The sequence below is a fragment of the Protopterus annectens genome, chromosome 10.part0 (genome assembly GCF_019279795.1).
Source record: "Protopterus annectens isolate FY-2018-M chromosome 10.part0, PAN1.0, whole genome shotgun sequence".
Classification (NCBI taxonomy): Eukaryota; Metazoa; Chordata; order Ceratodontiformes; family Protopteridae; genus Protopterus; species Protopterus annectens.
The window spans coordinates 1634706702-1634728573 of NC_056744.1; the positions used below are offsets into that span (position 1 = coordinate 1634706702).

Here is a 21872-nt window from a genome sequence, read left to right on the forward strand (position 1 = left end):
CAGGGTGTGTGGCCATAGAAAGAGAGCGTTCATTTGTGTATGCAACAGCAGTATATGAAGAAGAAGGTGCAGACCGCCACATTGTTGTACAAGCTAAATCAAGGGAAGACCCTGAGTGTTTGAAGTGTACGTTTAGAGGAAGTGTGTAACCCACGGATGAATATTACATTAGAGAGGCATTTGTTTTACACAAGATATCAGAAACGAGAGGCATTTGCAGAGTATATAACAGACTTGAGAAACAGATCTAAAAGATGAGCTGATGAAGGACAGGCTTGTATGTGATATCAATAGTGCTGCTGTGGGAAAGATTTTACTTCGGGACAGTAATGTAACATTGAGAAAAGCAATACAGATTTGTCAAATCCATAAGGTGAGAGAAAAACATACAAATATGCTTACAAGTGAAAAGAGCATGGTTTCAATTGGCTCCACAGCAAACTTGGATAGCATGCAACACACAACAAACAAGAACAGACCTAAGCACGTGGCAGCTACAAGACTTCCAAAGAAGTCACAAGGTTTTCTAGAAAGTTCCAGGAAAAGTGCAAGCTCCAGCACCAGCTCAGTGCAGTACAAACGTGAATCAGCAAAACCCAAATCTAGCTTTATTGTTAGCTGTCACAACTGTGGTGCGAATCATGAGTCTAAGAGAGAAAAGTGCTTAGCATCTGGTCGGCGATGTTACAAGTGTAAAAAATTGAACCATTTCCAAAAGCTTTGTAAATCAAGTAAGCCTCACACAGTGTGTGAGGCTTACTTGATTTACAAAACTTTTGGAAATGTAAAGAAAGGTCGCACAAAAAAGCAAGTTGATCAAGTAAAACCTAAGCAGTCAGCTTTCTATGTAGATGGTGCATCAGTGCTTGGGGAAAGAGTTGATGCATTGAACTTATTAACAAGAAGTGAAGTGTTTTGTACTGTCCGGATCAATGGAAAATCCACACAGCTCAAGGTACACATTGGGTCAAAATGTAATGTTATATCAGCAGACACATTTGCAAGACTGATTACTAACGAACAACTCAATGTAACCAGCAGTGCGAGACTTGTTGCTTAGGGAGGTGAAAAAATTCAAACAGAAGGCTTAGTGATGCTTTCATGTTATTTGGCCAAGAACTGTTACAACTTATTCTATGCAGTCCAAAGACCAGTGCAATCTTTGGGTTCTGGCGTGTAGATTGCGAGATATAACCCTGTGAGCTACATCGCTGAAACCAAAAGGCTGCAGCTGCATATCGTCGTAGAGCGGTACACTGAAAAGCACAGCTGCTGCAGCTGTACACTATGAAAAGAAATGCTTTACTTCACAGCACTCCCTAAAGGCATCTACCCGAATGTATTCTAACAGAGACAGCCATGCTAGATGTAATAAACAGTCCTTATTTTCAAGCAAGAACCAAGCTCGTCAGGCTAATAGGGCAATAATTCCCAGGATCAGTGGTGGCTCCCACTTTGTGGCGTGGGATAACTGCTGCTGTGCACCATTCAGTGGGCACAAAGCCTGACATGAGGCTATGATTGAACATGGTGCTTAGGTGGGGAGGGAACCAGTTCGTTCTGAAGTTAGTGTAAAATGCAGCCTGGGATGTTGTCCGGTCCCATGTTTGCTGTGTTTTTGGCTTCAGAGAGTGCAACTTTTACCTGCATAGTTGTGATTACAGGGACTCTGCATTCTTCCTGTATAAATATGGGCCCTTTAGGGGGTGGGGTGGGGGTAAAGTTAGCGCTGAATCTATCTGCCAGGATGTTGGCAATATCAGTTGGTTCTGTAATTTCTGTGCCGTTGTTCTGTAACTCAGAGCAGATCTGGGTGTTGCCATTGAGATTCTGGACAGCTATAGAATGCTTTGTGGTTGTCCCTAGAATCAGTGGCAATTTGGTTTTCATAGCTAGCTTTGGAGGATCTTATAAGAGATCTCAGCTTCTTACTGAGGGTGACCAGGGAGATCTTATAAGAGATCTCAGCTTCTTACTGAGGGTGACCAGGGAGCTCCTCCACTCATGGGATTTTGCTCTCTTTTGCAACAGTTTCTTCCTTCTGCTGTAGAGTGGTTTATGGCAGAAGACCACCAGATTGGCTTCCTTTTTTTGGAGGATAGCATCTTGGCTCTGTTTGGGATAGCACGATCCATGCACTCATGCAAGTGCTTATAGAGTGCATTTGTGTAGGATTCAGCAGTTGTAAATGTATTGTCCATCTGCATGGGTGTCATGAAGTTCACCACTTTTGTCTCATGAAGCATTAAGATGGCTTTGGAGAAATTTTTTACCGTGGGTTTTTAGTAGTTTCCTTACTAAGTTGGAATGTCATTTCTCAGTTCATGGTAGGCCACACAAGCTATTTTCTGACAAGGGTACTCAATTCTCTAGCCAGTTGTTTCAGAAATTTGTAAAAGAATGGCAATTTGTACATGTCACTAGTAGTCCTGAATATCCTCAGTCCAATGGTCTAGCTGAACATGCAGTACAGAGTGCAAAGCAATTACTTGAAAAGTCAAAGCGTGACAATACCAATGTATTCTTGAATTTCATTTTCTTTATGAGTGGTTTGTACTTTATTTTATTTGCACATTTTACATTTATACACGTCTCAGCATCTATGATTGTTCTGAGATTGCTGATGTATTTTGTGCATATGCGGAGAGAAGCATTATGTATATGTATATATATATATATATATATATATATATATATATATATATATATACATATATACATACACATACGTGTGTGTGTGTTTTATTTTTGTGCATTCCCCTGTACCTTGTATACATTTTATATGCATTTTATTTTTATGTTTGTTTATATTGAAAGGGATGTTGTCATTTTAAATAATCTAGCTGTTTTGGATTTGGCGCCTTTTTTTATGTAAACAAGCAGTTTTAGTGAGAATATACGGCCCGATGAAACCCGGTTGGGTGAAAGCACTTACCACTGTCTATCATGGGTTTGGAATAAAATAGTAGTGGATTAATTTGCTTCATTGTGGATTGGATGATTTCCAATTTCTACAGCCCTGTTTTGCTCTGTAACCTGTGTTTCATGGTAGTTTTTATTCTTGAATTTACTTAATCTCGGAAACATACCCAGTGATGATATTCTTGGCTCACCTCCTCAAAGACCACTTTCCAGGCAAACTAGAACTATGCTACCTATTTCTTCAAGTTTGTTGCAGCCTAAACCTAACAATAAAACCATCAAGGCTTACTTGTTTAAAGATGCGTAATATCCAGAAATCTAGTTACGACAGATCGAGCAGATTATTTTGTCATTGAGGGATGGAGAGATGGTACAAATCCAAACGACAAAAGGTTTTAATCGAATAGGACAGATTACATGCATCTTTGCTGAGCCAAGATCCTACTTGGTAGATTCCAAGGGTGTGGAGTATAGAAGGAATAGCAGACATCTTCTTCCTGTACCAGAATCATCATCAATGCAGTCACAACAATGTTTCTGTGATACAAGCTCTAAAATCAAAGAAGGAGTCAGACACTGTTTCTAGACCAGAATGTGTTCAAAAGTCCGATTCTGTTCCAGAAAGTGATTTGAACATTTCACAGGTCAATTATTTTGCGGAAACTGTTGCCAGTACTAAATCCTGTGTTCAAAAGTCTGATTCTGTTCAAGAAAGTGATTTGAACATTTCACAGGTCAATTATTTTGCGGAAACTGTTGCCGGTACTAAATCCAATTCGGAGTTTTATGTCACACAATACAGACAAGTTTCTAAGCCTAGTGTCAAATATGCAGCAATGTGGACTTGATTGTATATACATGTGTATTTAATATGATATACTACATGTCTATAGATTACCTGTGATTTCTGCATGCCAAATAATCTCATGACAAATTGCATGGTCTACTTCTCAAAGAGGTAGGATATAGATCAGTGTATAAGTGTATGTGCTACATCTTTAAGAAGCATGCGAGTCTGTACATGCATGCAAGGCCCAGGGATAAAAGCTCAAAAGTATTACAAAAAAACATTTTTAAGAATAATAATTTTACAATATTTAAAAATTACAATAAAAAAATCTACAGTTTAAACAAGTAAACCAAATTAGACATACTGTGAAAACACTGGTTAAGAATAAACACAGCTCTCATGCCTACAACAGAAGAAAGGTGAGGAGGATCATCTTTGTCAATCCTTCTTCTACCACCAACTCGAACAGGTGTCCGAGGCACTAATCAAACCTGGGTCATAATCAGGGAATTATCCTCCTGCACCACCAGACCTAGCCTGGATCCTGCCATTTTAATGTTCTTTTCTCTGACCACATGCAGGGCACGGACATTTATACCAATGTTTTTGTAGAGGATACAAAGTTTGAGGAGAAGTTATCAAAGGGTCTATATTATAATATCGACATCTTAAAAATGTTGACTTTCACTTATTCGACACGAAAATGTCGAACTCCAAGGTTTCCGAACGGCCAAATTACAGATTACAGCTGCCCTTTCCCTGACTGTAGTGAGGTCTCAGAGTTAGAATGTTTAGTTAGGGGGTGTGGGGGGCAAAGTCCTCCACTTAAATATGTTTGTTGTCGTGTGGGGTTGGTGTTTGGCCAACAGATTTCTTTCTGTTGGAAAGAATCAGTGATTTGGCCGTTCGTGAACCATGGAGTTCGACATTTTCGTGTTGAACAAGTGAGAGTTGACATTTTAAGATGTAAATATTATAATACAGACCCGCTATCAAATAGGGTGAGACATCCCCACTTTGGGCCAGTAATCAAGGAGCCTGAATCCTCACCACTGACACTGGAGAGGGATGTTCACTTGAAATACAAATTGATACACTCAGTGTTTCCAGATGCAGACCTCTCTGCATCAAGCATAATTTCCTTTATAAGCACCCAGGGAACACACTCAGTCCAGGGGCTGTTTTTTCTCTCTCTCCAGACCCCCAATAAAACTCCCCACTGGCACAGCCTAGAGTTGTGTCCTTAGCAGAGATTCCAAGCTAAGTCCTCCCATGCCCTCTCTGTGAAACCAGTGCTTTGTGTTTCTGCTTCAAGCAGCTGACGCCACACACACTGAGATTTGATTCACACACACACACACACTTTTACCTGGGAAAGGCTGGCACAGATTCACCTGCTGTGCCCCCTTCTGCCCAGATTATGAGGTAGTTATCACTGCCACCAGAACCCGTGCCAGCTGCTTTAAGGCTCTTACCAGGGTACCTAATTATACCAAGTGAAATTAACATTAATACAAATGGTAATGCTGACCAAACAGCCAAGCTTTCAAGAGTGGCCAGAGTTATCACCAAATAAATATATGCAAATACTTTCCAAACAAATATTTTCTAAAATGGACCAGCCACAATGAGAAGTTTAAATATATTTAATAATAAATGAACATGAGAATACTAAATATCTATTTACAGTAAACGCCAGAGCTTCAGCCACAGGAATATTAAAAATAGCACTAATGGAAAGTTTCACACACTTAATAGAAAAACAGTATTTAGGCAGTCTCACTATCTATTCCCAATTTCCTACTTACTGAATAGAGCAAAGCAAGATAGGCGAGTGGTCCATATTGTCAGATCAAAGACAGAATACAGAATGCTGCTGAGACTTCAGTCTCCTCTAATATTAAAACATCCTTTCTGTACAGAATAACATCACACCCATCTGACTCTTTTTCCCACACTATCCCCATCACTAGAAGCTACCAGGGTTTAGCACCTATGAGCTACAATACATATGCAGACAGAGCATTGCTCAGATGTGGTGCAGCTGCTGGAAATCATAAAGCCATTTCACTCTTCCTACATCAGCTACCAACTATTCTCTAGCACAGACATTTGCATGTCTGGCTCAATTTAAAATTGTGAGATAACATCTTAATGACTTAATCCATAAAGTAATTATATTTTGTATAGTCAGGTGGATTAACATTAACCTCTTCACTTCCAGTATATGTTGTTACAATGTATACATTTAAATAGTTACAATAATGCATGTACATTTCTTTCCTTCCAGCAGGGAATACTGTTGATACATTTTCACACAAGCAAACCTCACAAACATTTTCAGCACAAGCATCTGTACAAATCAGTTAAATATACAAATGACAATTAATTACAAAATTCCAGCTAGCTGTGCTGGCATAGGTTACAAATCCACTACCCTATTTCTCCTGGCATGGCTGGCAGTACCTTCTACGTCAGATAAGGAAGCAATGCTAAAGAGACAGAAAGCATTGTATAAATGACGGAATTGTCGTGTCAAGCTAACCAAGTGTAAGATACTGCACCTGAGAAAGGAAAATCAAGGTACATAATAAACAACATGAGAAGAGGGGAAAAAAATGGGGGAGTTATAAAAAAAAAAGGGGGGGGGTATTACTACAGAAACCCTAAACCATCATCCTCAGAGTTAAAAGACAAAAGCAAAGGCAGACCAAACTCTTGTGTATATCCAAGGGAAGTCAGTCCAGAGACAGGAAGAGGTTAATGCCCTGTTATCAAGCACTGGTCAGGATATAGTGGGAGTATTGCATTCTGAAGGCCTTACAGGAAAACAGAGTCCACACTGACAGAGCCAGAGTACAGAGGAAGGTTGTACAATGCTGAATACAACAGACACCTTTTGTTTTTATTCTTTTGTTTTGAAAGTCTAACTCAAGACAATCTGTGTTGAGTGGGCAGTTTTGATGGCCGTCTCAGGAGAAGAAATACACTAACACATAGTAAATGGATGGTGAGATTTGCTATGACAGAACAGTTGATGTTTTGTGGGTTATGGGCTAACTGTTGCATCTGATTTACAACTGCTGTTACTTAACTGTTTCTATCTCAGAGAGTCATGCTGCTTTGAAAATACTTATAGTCAGAGACTATGTACAAGTGGAAAAGTCAGTCCTGTATACATTTAAAAAAGGGTGAATGTCACTTTGTGAAACATTGCTGCTGGTCATGGCCGGCCTTAGGCATACGCGAACTAGGCGACCGCCTAGGGTGCCATACAGACCAGCCTCAAAGGGCGCAGTTCTTCTCGGCACCCGGCTGAAGTGTAACCGAAGTCGGAACCTTGGGGGACGGGGTCAGTGCCCTCCCACTTACAGCTGCAAGTTGGCCAGGACTCTTTAATTAAAAAAAAAAAAGTATTCATTAGGAGGCAGTGTTACTGTTTCTTAAGTAACACGATGTACACTTCCGCTGTGCTGGTACCTACACATATCCTAATGCACCCTCTTCCTTTCAAGTGTTTGAAACTCTACTTCTATCCCAGCATGTGAAAGAGCATTCAGCATCAGTTTTACTTCACTACCCAGCTACTCCCTTCACTTTCTATGCTTCATGGTGCCAACGTGCTCCATTTTATACCCAGTACAATTCCTTGCCTATATTAGGTCTTTTACTGTCTCACCTCTGATTCCCTAATTCCAATCCAAAGTGAAACATCGAGATGCGAAAAAAAAAAACTGTCATTGTCCATCAAGAAAAAGGTGTGTGAAGCATGCTGACAATGCAGCAAAAGATTTTATTTTTAGTTGTTTTTTTTTCTGGGGGCGCAGTTTGTTTTACCTTTTTTTACTTCTTCCGTGCTTATTAAAAAGGTAAACATAAATGTTATCAAATGTTTAATGAAGGGCACAGTCACTTGGAAAACTAAAGTTGCTACAAGTTATAGACGTTGGTAATATAATGAAAAAGCTTGTCCACAGAGTACACCCTTGAGTTATCCGCATATTTTACTGATATCAGAATGTTTGCAGACAGCATACTAGAAACATGTAGCTTTATGTCAGATGGGGGAAGTGTTTGACTTTTAACCCTACAATACACTTAACGGTAACTGACTTGAGGTAAGCAGGGTTACCTAGGACGCTCGATACAGACTAAGGCATAACAAGTAAAACTTCTACAATAAGTACCAGACCATGGTTAGTCATACAAGGGGGCTTAACATTGTTGGAGTGTATCTGAAACAAAGCTGAGATTACTGTTAAGAACTAACAATAAAACTGTAGTCACATTATTGGAACAATGCACAATATTTACATAAAATAAGACAGACAGTATTTAAAATTACACAACACAATCGTGTAGACCTCAGTGAGAGACTGTTTACTTTGACATGCAGTTGAACACTTAAACCAGCTGTTAAGCTCAGCTATTTTGCTACTGCTGACATTTTTAAATGGATGTTCAGTTTTTTTATTAGTATTCCAGTTTTTAATTGTAAAGCTGACTACTGCGTGTTGATTGAACTTTTTACTGCAGCTTTATTTTCTGTATGTTTACTGGAACTAACTCTAGGCTGAAAATGGATCCCCAGTGGCAGCGGTACAGTCCACTTACCGGTTAGAAAAAGCATATAATTTAAAGACTTAGTAAATTAAAAAAAAAAATAACGGAAGAAGGAGATTTGCTAACGGGGTTAGGAAAAAAAAAAATAAAAATTTTAGCCACATTTATGTTTTCTTTTCTATCACGATCCAATTCAGTAAGTGTAAGGAGGAACAGTGATGGCAGGAATATTTTGCATTAGTTGCAAACTTGGCGACTTTATTGTAGCAGGTCTCGTGGGTGGTTTTCAGGGAGGACTGGATATTGGTAAGGAGAGGAGCACCATTGTTTTGTCATTAAGTTTCCAATTTTTATTTATTTATTTATTTTTTTAAGCTGAAGATGTATCTACTTTTCAAGAACCTTTGTTCTAGGGGTGTAGTCAGTAAATTCAGTTTTGCACTCACGACCTCTTATTGCTGCTTCCCAACCTGCATGGCATACACAACAAAAGAGCACATCATTCAAGCCCCCCCCCCCCCCCATCCTACCAATACTTAATGTGTAACATTTTCAGGGGTTCAGTCCATAAACAACTAGAAATATTGTTTTTTTAAATTTGAAATCCTTTCTGTAAGTAAGCGATATGCATGTTGTTGGATGAATTAATTTAGATTATTATAGACATATTTGCCCGATAAGGTCCCAATGTTTCTGCTGATGCTCAGAAAAATATTCTATTCTCAATATCCGCAAACTGAGACTTATGACCTCAAATCCAACTTTAGAAATTGCCACAAAAACAACGTTATAGATTAGGATTTGTGATAGGGATAGGAAGAGAAACATAAATAGAAATAACCAGTTCTGACTATCACTGCATTTAGGAATACTTGAATTTGTCTAGAGAACAGTAAATGTTTTCTGTTTTGCACTGGATGCATCTGATTTAAGGCTTGTAACTTCAGAAGTTTAAGTTGTTGATTTTATTCATTTTAAGTATGCAATTTTGTTTGTCAGTGGAAAGTACAGGAGGCTTTTTTTTTTCTATTGCAAGGGGGGAGGAGGCTGGGTTCTGGTATCAGACATCTGAGTTGTTGGTGTTTGGACCATTCATCAGGTTATGGACTTCTTTGTCAGGAAGTTTGTAAAGTGTAACTAAATAAAATAAAGAAATGTCTTTTTTAATTGAGTAAAAATTGTCAGAAACTATTTATTTTGAAGCTGGCTGTCTAGTTAGCTTGAATGAAGGAAGAAGCCATTCAAAAACATAAATAATAAACAGGCTAAAGCCTAATGTGCTGTTTTATTTACTGAGCAGGAATATGGATTGTCAACAAAGTATCATAAGAAGAATGGAAATATATTGCTTATTAACTAAGGAGAATTACAGATGATAAACAAATAATTATGTTGATGAGAGAAAGCAAAGGAGCTACTTACTATACGTTTCAGGAAAATATATTTTGTTAGCTTGTTTAAGTCTTTCTGGGTAGTCACTTTCTAGATGAGACGTTGTGAGAAAATTGTTACAAAGTATTACCTTTGTATGTAATTATATTTGACTAGGTTACATTTCATATGTTTCTTGCATACTACTTGCATATATATATTCATACATGTCAACTGTACAGAGTCCAGATTTTTGCCTCATATTTTTGGCCTATTCATCATAAAATTTGTGTTTTTTTCTGGCACATCGCTGAGGATTTTAATAACTAAATGTCATCATACACTTGATTTTTAGCCTTCATTTCCTTCAGAAAATGCATGCCAAGACAAATGCTGTTATTCCAGCAAATTTCAAAGTCTATAAGAGCAATATTTATAATCTTGCCCTGTTTGGGGGGCATTTGACCCCCCCCCCATTATTTTAGGCTTCGTTCAGATTTCTTGTGCTAAGAGGTTGAGAGGTATGGAGGGTATGTAATGCCCTAGTTGCAGATTTGTTGCATTTTAAGAGGGGATAGGGGTTCTGCATTCCTTAGTGTGCCATCTTTTGTTTAACATGCCTACTTACTATGAACTTGTCTGTTTCTCAGTCATTCTCTATTGCAATATTATCAGTGTACCATTTTTTCTTTACTGCAATGTAGGCAATTAATTCTTCAAGGGCAGCAAGCACTGAATTTGTAGATGGAACAGTGAAATGTAAAGTTCTTTGTCAGTAATAGCATGTTCATTAGTTACAAATCTCTTTAATGTAGAATTATTCAAATGATGTTTACTTCTGCAGAGATTGTGCTTATTGACGGATACTGTTTGAGGGGCCTTTTATGGTTAAAATGTTCTGAAACGGGCAGGCTTGTCATTATTGGGTCATACGTTTTGTTTCATTACTTACTGGAAAAATGTTCAAAACTACAAATTTAACACACTGTAAAAAGTGTAAATGTTTTCAATGTGCAACTAGCTGGTTTTTTTGTTTATCAAATGGCACACTGTGTTGTAGGAATTTGAAAGCAGTGTTTAACAACATAATTGCTCTTGGTGCAGAAGGCTGTGGACTCTACTCCCACACCATGTAGATGGAGTGCTGATATGCAGTGCCTATATGATTGTTGATTTGGTGTATTATAAGGGGGGATAGGGGTTCTTCACTCCTGAGTATGAGCTTTTGTATGAGATGCCTAGTGACTGTGAACTTGTTAGTAATTTCCTGCTGCAATATTACCGACTTACCAATTTTTTATTGTAATATAGGCAATTAATTTTTCAAGGGCAGCAGGCACTGAATTTGTAGATAACATTGATATGTAAAGTTGTTTGCCAGTAGTAAACTCTTCATTAGTTACAGATTTTTTAATAAGGAATTCAGATGATTTTACTTGTACAGAGATTGTGCATGTGGAGTAATATTGGTGGATTGTAATGACAGAAGAGTGGCCTTTTATTGTTGAAATTTTCTGAAATTGGTAGCGTTTGGTTCATAAATTTTGTTTCATTGCTTATTAAAAGAATGTTTTAAAACTACAAATTTAAAACATATTCTAACAAGCGGTGCTGTCTTATACAAGGAATATAATTCAATACAATCAGGAAAGTGAATTAAAGAATAAATACATGTATGCATGGCCCTAAAAAATGTGTGCAAGGAGCCGGTTTCAAAAACAGCCCAAAGGTAAATTTAATTCTCCACCAACCAGATGCATTTCTATGAATGTGGGTTTTCATGCTGTTTCAATGAATGTGAGTTTTGCCATTTCAATGAATGTGAGTTTCAAGGGCAGACAAGTTTACTGCTCATGTAAAGTCTGTTTTCATTGTGATACTATATTGTTTGTTTAGCAAATGGCTATATGTGTTTGTGCTATTTTGTTTCAACATCTGTAATCATTGTAGAAGCAAATAATACAACATATGCATGGTAACTGGTGAGATAACCAAATAATGGAACACTGGAATGGCTGAGGAGGGGCTGCTCTGGGGTGGCGGTCTATTACCCTTCCTTTCAAGTAGAAAATACATATCCAAAGTTAGCTGCAGTTTAACTACGTTACAAGGTATCTTTTTCTTCCTATGCATTTAAATAATTTAAGGAAATGACTGGAGTGACTTTCTTGGGGAATGAACCAGTGGGTGTGGCTCAAATAAGGGTGTTTCATGAGTGTGGTGTGGGTGAGGCTTAAGGGGCACCGAAGCACTACTTAGTCTAGGGTGCCATTTCGGCTAAGGCCGGCCCTGCTGCTGGTGAATTACTTTCTACACTCAGATGTTTCTTAACTAGTACTGTTGCTTTAAAAAACTGGTTTACTTTACTGTTCTGAAAGACTGCCCTAAGAGGGCATTTTGTTTCAATATTTACTATTAAGATGAACTGCTTTCCTTTTATTTTAAAACAACCTTCTTAAAAAGTGGGCTGAATAAAACTAAGCTTCTTCTTGGACCATCTCAATGAACTAAACATTAGTGACACACTACCCTGGTTCAAAAAAAAAAAAAAACAACCACTACATCAGTCCCTCTCAGAAAGGTGTCCCTCAAGGACCTATACTGGCACATTTCTTTTTTCTATCTACACTAAAACTTTTTCACTATTCCAGCTTCCTGTTCGGCTTTATGTTGACAACATGCTCCTATTCTGCTCCAACCATTCTGTCTCTTCTCTTAAACTCGAGCTTCAGGCTTATTTTCGTGCCTTTATTCAATGAAACACTCAAACAACTACTACTAAACTCCTCTAAAACAAAAACAATGCTTTTTGGCACTAGGGAAAAGCTCACTTACATCTCCAGAGCTGTAAAAATATTATTAACACTATTGAAAATGTCAATTCATTCAAATACCTAGGGGGTTTGATTGGATCCATTCCTACATTTCCAGCTCCACCTGGAATACTCACACACTCTCCTTTTCTATGCTAATAGGATGTTCCCTTTTCTATCCAGATCCTGTAGAAATGGCATAGATAAAGGTATACACAGAGTCAGCTAGAACAGTGTTTCACACCAATTGCTGCAGTTTCTAAAAGAAACATATCCACCACTCACTTCTTTACAAATGCCATCTATAGATCCATCATTCTCAGACCAAGAAATTACTACCACTGCAAAACCACTGAAAAAGCTAACTGGCTACCTCCAAAGTAACGTGCCAAGTTTCCACCTGCCTTTCAACTATTTAAATTTACCAAGAATGACACCTTCGCTCCACTAACCTCCAAACTATTCATAAATGCACTAATGTACAACTTTAGACATCTTAACCACTTGTGACCTCTCCTCCAAAACTCCAAACTAGGCTTTGCTGCACAGACCATGCCTTCTCAGGTCCTGGTCCCAAACTGTGGGAATCTCTTCCTTCTTTACTTAAAGATTTTTTTCTCTTACCCCATTTTCCATTCACAAATAAAAACACATTTCAAGACTAGGAAAATGCAGTTGTTACCGCTGGTCAAATAATTTAATCTCTTCATTCTGCATACCTTGCTCTGACTCTATTTTTATAGGTTCATAGGTTCATACTAGGCTAGCAGTGATACAGAGATGATCCCCGGGGTAAACCTACGATCTCCCATCCACTGGTCAAGATTCCTCTTGAACAGAGCCAGCGAGGTGCTCTGTCTCACATGGACCGGGATTCTGTTCCACAGCATAGGGAGTCTCTGGGTGATGAATCTGTCCCTCCAGCACATCCTATTTATATCCATGTTGAGGTTTAAGTCTCTTGCTCTTGTTGATTGTGATTCTTTCAGCATGTCAACTCTGATGCCACTATCTATAATGCATGTATATATTGTGCTTTTGCAGTCACCTTGTATATAACGTTATTTATCTATACCCCTTATATCCCCCCAAGCTGACTAGGATATTCACTTTGTATATAATACATGCACATACTGCATTTTGTCATTAACTCTCTATATAGTGTCACTTATCTACTGCGTTTAGCCCGGGCAGAGACTGAAATTGGTCCAGTGGGATCAATGCTCTACCCAGGTTAATAAATTAAAAATAAAACAAAATAAGTTACCTTCTGGAGCTATAATTTTCTGTGAAAGAAAAATGTGTCTAAATAAACAGCACTTTGCGCAGGTGCTAAGATATATGCGTTATTGGGATTATACTGGAAAGGAATGACAGTGAATAAAAGGAACAGAGCCAACAGTTTCAGGGAATGCAATTTAAACTTTGGAAAATGAGCAGCAATAACATTTTGTCCTGACTATTAACGTTGACTGTGTGAATGCAATCATGTTTGCACTTTTGAATTTCTTTGTGCTACTTGTCTGTATCATTTTTTGCAATCCCTGTAGCCCCATCACCAACTGTTGCATGTACTTATTTTCAGTGGCACTGAAAAATGATGGAATAAGTGTGTATGTCCGGATGGGATGGGGACACCAATAAGCCCCTTCCCATTGTCTTTTAATACACTCTCTTAACCGCAAGACTTTTCCATAAGGCACTGCGGTTCTGGTTACTCTCAATGGTAAGAGTGGGGAATGCAAGACATAACCACTCACATCTACCAGCAATCTATCATATGGCACTGGGTGTTTCATATTAATCTCCTAACTTCTTAAAGCATGTACAATAACTTCATGAGGGAAGAGGTAAGCAAATGCTTCCACATACCAACAACCCCACTTTTTTCCCTGTGTGGCCTGTACCTTAAATAATAAAGTACAGTTTTGTACCTACCATAAATGTAGATGTTCGAGGATCTCCATTGCTGCAGTCCTGACTAATGGGTACTCCGCTGCCCTCCATCGGCCCGAATACCAAAGGGCTAGATATGGCGTCGGTCATGGCGCCCGAGACTGACGTGGTGTCAGTATAAATGCGCATGACCGACACCATAACTTTAGTCTTTCTTGCCTCAGATGTCAGAATGCAAAAAAAAAACACCACCCAAAAACCCCAATCTAAAAAGAAAAAGGGGGAAGGAAGGAGGGAAAATTGGACTGCAGCAATGGAGATCCTCGAACATCAACATTTATGGTAGGTACAAAACTGTACTATGTTCGTCGTCTCCCATTGCTGCAGTCCTGACTAATGGGTAGAATCCCAGAGCAACGGAAAAAACAAAAAGGGAGGTCGGACAACTAAATAGCCTGAGGAGCTGCAGACATGCCCTGTAAGACTGCAGTGGCAAACCCAGCCCTAGACTTAGAATAAAGAGGCAAATGATAATGCTTTGTAAAGGTATGTACAGAACTCCAGGTAGCTGCCTCTAGAATGTCTTTAGTAGCTACCCCTCTTAAAAAAGCAGTAGATGTGGCCGTAGCCCTAGTAGAATGAGGCCTGATCCCAACTGGAACTTCTTCACCATGATGAGAATAACAAAAAGCAATACAATGGCCAATCCACTTGGAAATAGTTTGTTTCGAGACAGCTTTTCCACGGGAAGTCACAGCAAACGAAACAAACAACTGATGAGAACTTCTGAACTCTTTGGTTCTGAACAAATAATATCATAACTGCCTATGTACATCCAAAGAATGCAAAACTTTTTCCTCTTCAGTTTGGGGGTTAGCATAAAAAGTAGGCAAATGTATAGACTGGCTCAATGCCACATTAGAAACCACTTTAGGCAGAAAAGTAGGATTAGTACGCAAGGAAACTCTGTCCCTGTGAAAAATCAGAAAAGGTTCCACTGCCATGAGAGCCTGTAATTCAGATACCCTTCTAGCAGAAGTAACAGCCAACAAAAAAGCAGTCTTCCAAGACAACAACTTCAAGTCAGCCGTAGCTGCAGGTTCAAAAGGAGGCAGAGTCAGCTTCTCCAAAACAAAATTAAGATCCCAAGTAGGAGTAGGAGCCCTCCGTGGGGGTCTTATATTCTTTGCCCCTCTAAGAAACTGTTTAAGCAATGGATGTGAAAATAAAGGAGGGTCACAATCATAGTGAGCAGAAATAGCTGCAGCATGCACTTTAATAGAAGAGAAAGACAAACCCTTGTCCAATAACATAGTCAAATATTGCAATGTACAACTCAAATCAGGCAATGTGACATCAAAGCCTTTAGCTGAACTCCAAAGAAAAAATCTCTTCCATTTATCAGCATAAACTTTTCGAGTACTAGGACGCCTGGCTTCCAAAAGAACATCCAAAACTTGTTGAGGGAGCTGAAGGCCCTCATTCTCTAAAACTGAATGTGCCAGGCTGTCAGGTGTAGGATCGCACCCTGACATTGAGAAAATTATTGTTTTCTTGAGACAATAAGTGAGGAATCCGTGGTAATGGCCAAGGGGCCCCCTGAATTAAACTCCTCAACAGGGGGTACCAATGCTGACGAGGCCAATCCGGTGCTATAAGGATCATGCACGGTTTGTCCCTCCTGACTTTCAACAGGACTTTTGGAAGAAGAGGCAGAGGAGGAAAGGCACACACGTGAAGGTTGCTCCAACTGAAGGATAGTGCATCTATTTTCCAGGCTTTCGGATGAAACAGCCTTGTGCAAAACAGAGGTAGTTGGAAATTCAGAGGAGAAGTGAACAGATCTATGTCTGGAGTTCCCCAAGCCATGGTCAACTGACGAAACACCTGAGGATCCAACTTCCATTCGTGAGGATCCACCATTTGTCTGCTCAGAACATCTGCTAACAAATTTTGTTCCCCTGGCAGAAACTGTGCTCGAAGAGTGATGTGCAGATCCAAAGCAGTTTCCCATAACAGCATTGCTTGTCTGCAAAGAGGGTAAGAATGAGTTCCCCTGCTTGTTGATGTACCACATGACAGTTGTGTTGTCTGTTCGAATCAACACTAGTCCCGGCGAAGCAGATCCTTGAATGCTTTTAAGGCAAATTGAACTGCCAGCATCTCCTTCATATTGATATGCAAGTGAAGCAACTCCGGGGCCAAAGGTCTTGAATCCATTTTCCTTTGAAATGAGCACCCCAGGCTGACTCGAGGCGTCTGTCGTTAATATCTGACTTGCCTCTGGTTGGGTCACAGAGAGTCCCTTGTTTAGGTGACATTCCTGAGCCCACCACACAAATTCCTTCTGGATGCAAGGAAGAATCCGAATGACAGTGTCCAAATCGTGGCTGTGTTGAGTCCAAACGCTTTTGAGATACCATTGTAGCTTCCTCATATGCAGTTTGGCATTGGGAAGTACTAGAATGCAAGATGCCATGAACCCCAAGGCTTGAAGGACTGTCCTTGCAGTCAGCCTGGACAGGACTGATAGCTGTAGGAAGTACTGGTGAAGATTTCTTTGTTTGTCCGGGGTAAGAAATGCCATCTGAGTCGCTGTATTCAGACTCACACCCAGAAAACACATCTCTCGTGAGGGTACTAGACTGGACTTTATTTCGTTCACAGAATACCCCAGGCATCTGAAAACTGTCATCACACACTGCAGACGTCGAAGTAGTTCGTGCTTGTCTTGAGCCAGTATCAAACAATCGTCCAGATAAGGATAAATCTGAATTCCCGTAGTCTGAGAAAAGCTATTACTGGAGCCAGGACTTTCGTGAATACCCTGGGCAGTAGACAAGCCAAAGGGCAATGCAGAGAACTGATAATGCAAATTCCCAGTCCGAAACCTCAGGAATTTCCTGCAACTGGGCCTGATAGGAATGTGGAGATAGGCCTCCTTGAGATCCAAAGTCACCATCCAGTGATCCCTGCCCAGCATAGGCAACAGCTGTTGCAGTGTTAACATCTTGAATTTGAATTTCTAGAAAGGTGTTTAGAATGGATAAATCCAGAATGGGCCTCCAAGTATTTCCCTTCTTTGGCACTAAGAAAAGACGGGAATAAAACCCTGTGCCCCTTTCCAGAAGGAACTTCCTGTATTGCTCCCAACTGGAGCAGAGAAGAAACCTGTGCCTGTGCTTCCAATTTTTGCTGATGAGGCACATCCGGCATACCGTTGAAAGGCGGGAAAGTGTGAAAATAAAATTTGTAGCCTCGAGTTACAATGTCCAACACCCATTTGTCCTGGGTAACCAAATGCCAATTCCCGTTGAAAAGTCCCAGTTTTCCGCCCAGAGGAGCTGCCAGCAAAGCAGAGTCCGGCAGCCGAAGACACAGGTCATTGGGTCTGCTTCGGAAAGGACTGACCCTTGCCCTCCCCAGCAGAAGGGGTAGAGGAACTGAAAGACCTAGAAGTAACAGGGCCCTGAAAGGAAGCCCTACCTCTACCATGCCTCGACTTGCCTCTAGAATGAAAATCCGAAGAGGGAAAAGACCATCCCTTAGCAGGCCAATTCCTATTGAACTTAGGAGGCTGAACCTGTAAAAATTCCTTAACTGTCTGCATAGATTTAGCTTTTTCCTCCATTTTTTCAAAACTAATTCCACAGGAGGGCCAAAAGAACATCAGACTGCAAAGGAGCATCCATAATATGAGCTTTAACATGCTCCGACAAGGACTGACCTTTAAGCCAGGCATGTCTGCGAACAACAGAACTAGTAGCAGCCACCCTGGAAGAAGCTTGTAAAGCATCAAAACCACACTGCAGAGAATGCTTCCCAACCTGGTCTGAAGCATGCACTAAATCCTGAAGCTCCTTACAGTCAATACCTTCAGCTAAAGCATCCACTTTACATTTCAATTGACTTAACAAAAATTCTGATACTTGAGCATATGAAACTGACAATTCAAAGCCCTCATAGCCAAAGTAGAAGAGGTATACAGTTTTACCCCACCTATCCAGGGCCCTAGCATCTTTGTCCAGAGGAACTGGATTCTTAACCACAGAGGCCTTAACGCCCTTGGGGCCTTGAGAAATAGTTTCAGGATCAGCTCTAGGGCTCTTAAACAAGTACTTGTGAGCTTCCGAACCCTGTAGTATCTATCTGGTTTAACAGGGGCAGGAGGCAGAGAATCTGGGTTAAGGGCAGCCTCAGAAAACACATCCTGAACAACATCCAGTACAGGAGGAATAGCCAAGGGCCTGTGCTGAGGCAAAAACAAAAATTCTCTCAGCCTTTTACGAGAATCAGAATAATCCTGGCCCTCCCATTTGAAATGTTCCCTCATGGAATGCAAAGTTTCAGAGAAAGAAAAATCTTCTGGAGGGGACGCAGAGGGAGAAGCATCCTCAGCTTCCGAATCAGAATAGGGAGGGAAATCCTGAAGGTCTTCCACAGGGGAATCTGACTCAATGGAAGACTGAACCAAACCCTCCAACTCTGACTCTACCCTGGGCCTCTTCTGAGGGGGAGGCATGGAACCCCTAATTAAAGTAATCAAATCTTCAGCCATCTTCAACATGTGCTTCCTAGGAGCTGGACCCTGGGGAAAAGCACCCGCAGGGGCAGATTTAGACTTAGAATGGCCTCTGCCTCTGCCTAGAGAAGGAGGAGGCTTAACCACCCTACGAGGGGAGGGAGCCACAGACAACAGAGGAGCACCCTCAACCTGGCCTAACAAAGGAGAAGCCACCCCCTGTAGTAACAAAGGCTCCCCTTGACACTCAGGCACACTGTCAGAAAGAGCCACTGAAGCAGCCAGTGGTTCTACAGGACTGACGTCCGGAGCGGACGCCTCATCCTGCTTGGACCGCAAAGACTTTTCTTTGCGCTTCTTAGAAGAGCCAGTCGTCGGAGAATCCGACGGCATGTTGTAATTACAACGTTTACCAAACACCAGCCTAGCACAGTCCAACCGACGTTTAATAGTACGCTTATTAAAAGTAGCACAAAAGCGACACCCAACAACGTCGTGCTCAGGCCCTAAACAAGGAATGCAGAGTGAATGGTAATCCCTATGAGGAATCTGTTTCCCACAAGAAATACAGTTATTAACTTTTTCTGACATCCGACAATACTGAGACAAGAAAAAGACAAAAAATAAAATGTCCCCAATGGGGTACTTAGCCCAACTTGGTCTCCGGTCTGAAACTCGAAAACTGACAATTCCAGAACGCCGAACGGCACTTGCAAATTCTGCTTCTGCTCAGGACCATGCGGCAAGAAAGACTGAAGTTATGGTGTCGGTCATGCGCATTTATACTGACACCACGTCAGTCTCGGGCGCCATGACCGACGCCATATCTAGCCCTTTGGTATTCGGGCCGATGGAGGGCAGCGGAGTACCCATTAGTCAGGACTGCAGCAATGGGAGACGACGAACATCGTACCCATTCTCCAATCCTTGCTAAAGAACACAAATACTATATCTTGTGGGTACTGAGTTTTGCTAAAGGCACCCCCCCAAAAAAAATCTTCAGCAAAGTGCAGTTCTGCGTTTAACTATTTCAGCAGGAACAATCATTCATGGGAGGTTCAGCTGATCATCTTACTGATAACTCTACCATTACAGCGGTCGTGGCTTTCAACCAACTGAATCAGGGACAAATCCAAAAATAAGAAGGGAAAATTAGGGACGCTTTTAAAATATTAGTACTATTAACTCGGGCCACTATCAGAATAAGAGAATGTGAATTAGCTTCTATTTTCTTACATAAAAGACATCTGTAACTCGAGTTGCTGTTATTATTTGTTAAATATAAAGCACCTCCTTTTCTCCAAAGATCACCGATTTTAGAAGGGACGGAGATAAAATTTGAGTTAAATCTGGGATGCCCCTGAAAATCAGGGACAGCTGAAATGTATGAACAGTAACTAAACATCAGGAGTGTGTCTTGTACAAAGACGGGAGACATGCAACAGTTTAGAAATCAAGGAGCAGTTCCACGGCTAACCACATTTCTGGGAAATTACCCAATGGAGAACATCAAAGTGCCTCAGTACAATTACTAAAACTAACCTGTAACGGCTGCAGTACGATTATTCAGTACTCCGCTAAGTAATTATGAAGTAAAAGATTTCTCTAAAGCAACATCACTTTTTTTTTTTAATGAGAAAGGTAACTTACCTTAAACGTTTTTGCAACATCCCCCACAGGTAGGAAGCTATGTCCGGCGTGTGTTGGAGAATCACGGCAAATCACGCACACAGGTATGTTGTCTTCCTTGCAGAATAACCTCAGTTTCTCGCCGTGATCCTCACATCTAGGGATTGCCTCTGCCTCCCGAGCTCCTTTTGCCAGGTTACCCAGTGCTGTGTTGATAGCATACTTTTTGGAGGGAAATTCCTGTCTACACACCGGGCAGCGGGGGACGTTCTCCTCCTGCCATGCCCTGTCGATACACGACTTACAGTAGTTATGTCCGCATTCCAGGGTCGCTACTGGAGAATGAAATAACTCTTGACAAATTGTGCAAATGAGATAATGTACAGCCTGATTCCTGTCTGCCATTGTTGTCGGACTACTTAGTACTTTCAGTTTCACCAGCTTTAAGAAAACACGGAGGCATCGTGAACCACGTTTCCGGCGTCATTTGAGCCCTTTGTCCTTAATGTTTTTTTTTATCTCAAATTTCGCATTTTTTCACAAAATAACTTGTAACAGCAACACTCTACAGAAAAACGGACCGCACAAAATTGGCTAACGTTTTATTTACTGGGGTGTAGCTTGCAAAGGACTGGCGGTACACGAACTACATTTGCTAAAGAGCAGGGGTGTCGCTAGGATTTTCAAATTTGTATTCACGGCTCTCAAACTGCTACTCTCCCTCCCCAGCCAAGCTACGGCCATTCTTGTAATTCACGGTTCGCTCCTTTAGTGTCGATGAAGAGGCATTCGCTATAATGCCTCTTCAGTAATATAATATAGATTCACTCAAACTCGGTTCCTTTAATTGAAAATGAACCTGAAAGTCAGTTCTTTGAAAAATGCAGCATGGTAGTTGGGGTGGAGGATTCATGCTTTTGTTTTCTATAACTAAGGTACAGGTTTTGAGCTTGAGTAAATTACTAACCACCTGCTACCTCTAACTAGGGTGTTTCATTCACACACACACCCCTACCTACCTCTTAGTACAAGAAATATGGACAAAGCCTAAAATAAACAGGGACATATATAAAATAATGCTCTCGTGAACTTAGAAAGTTGCTAGAATGACAGAATTTGTGCTAGTATGAGAAAGTTGCTAGAATAACAGGATCTGTGCTAGTATGAATTTTTCTAAAGGACATGAAGTCTGAAACTCAAATGTCTGTCATTATTTAGCAACTTCAGCCTTCAATGATTTTCTAGAAAATCATACAATTTATGAGGATCAGACAAAAAATATGGGGCAAAAATCTGGACATTCTGCAAAATTTGGACAGTTGAGAGATATGCTACCTACCACACACACACACACACACACAAATAC

General features: G+C 40.5%; 1 protein-coding gene across 1 annotated transcript in view; it reads right to left on the reverse strand.

Annotated features, from left to right (window-relative positions):
* LOC122813819 (nuclear factor 7, brain-like) overlaps positions 1–21224 on the reverse strand; it is a 44427-nt gene extending 23203 nt beyond the window's left edge. Inside the window, exon 1 of the mRNA XM_044086346.1 lies at positions 20528–21224. Coding sequence (XP_043942281.1) covers positions 20528–20911 — 384 coding nt within the window. The 5' untranslated portion in view covers positions 20912–21224. The remainder of the gene's footprint in view (positions 1–20527) is intronic.
* Between the last annotated feature and the right edge of the window lie 648 nt (positions 21225–21872).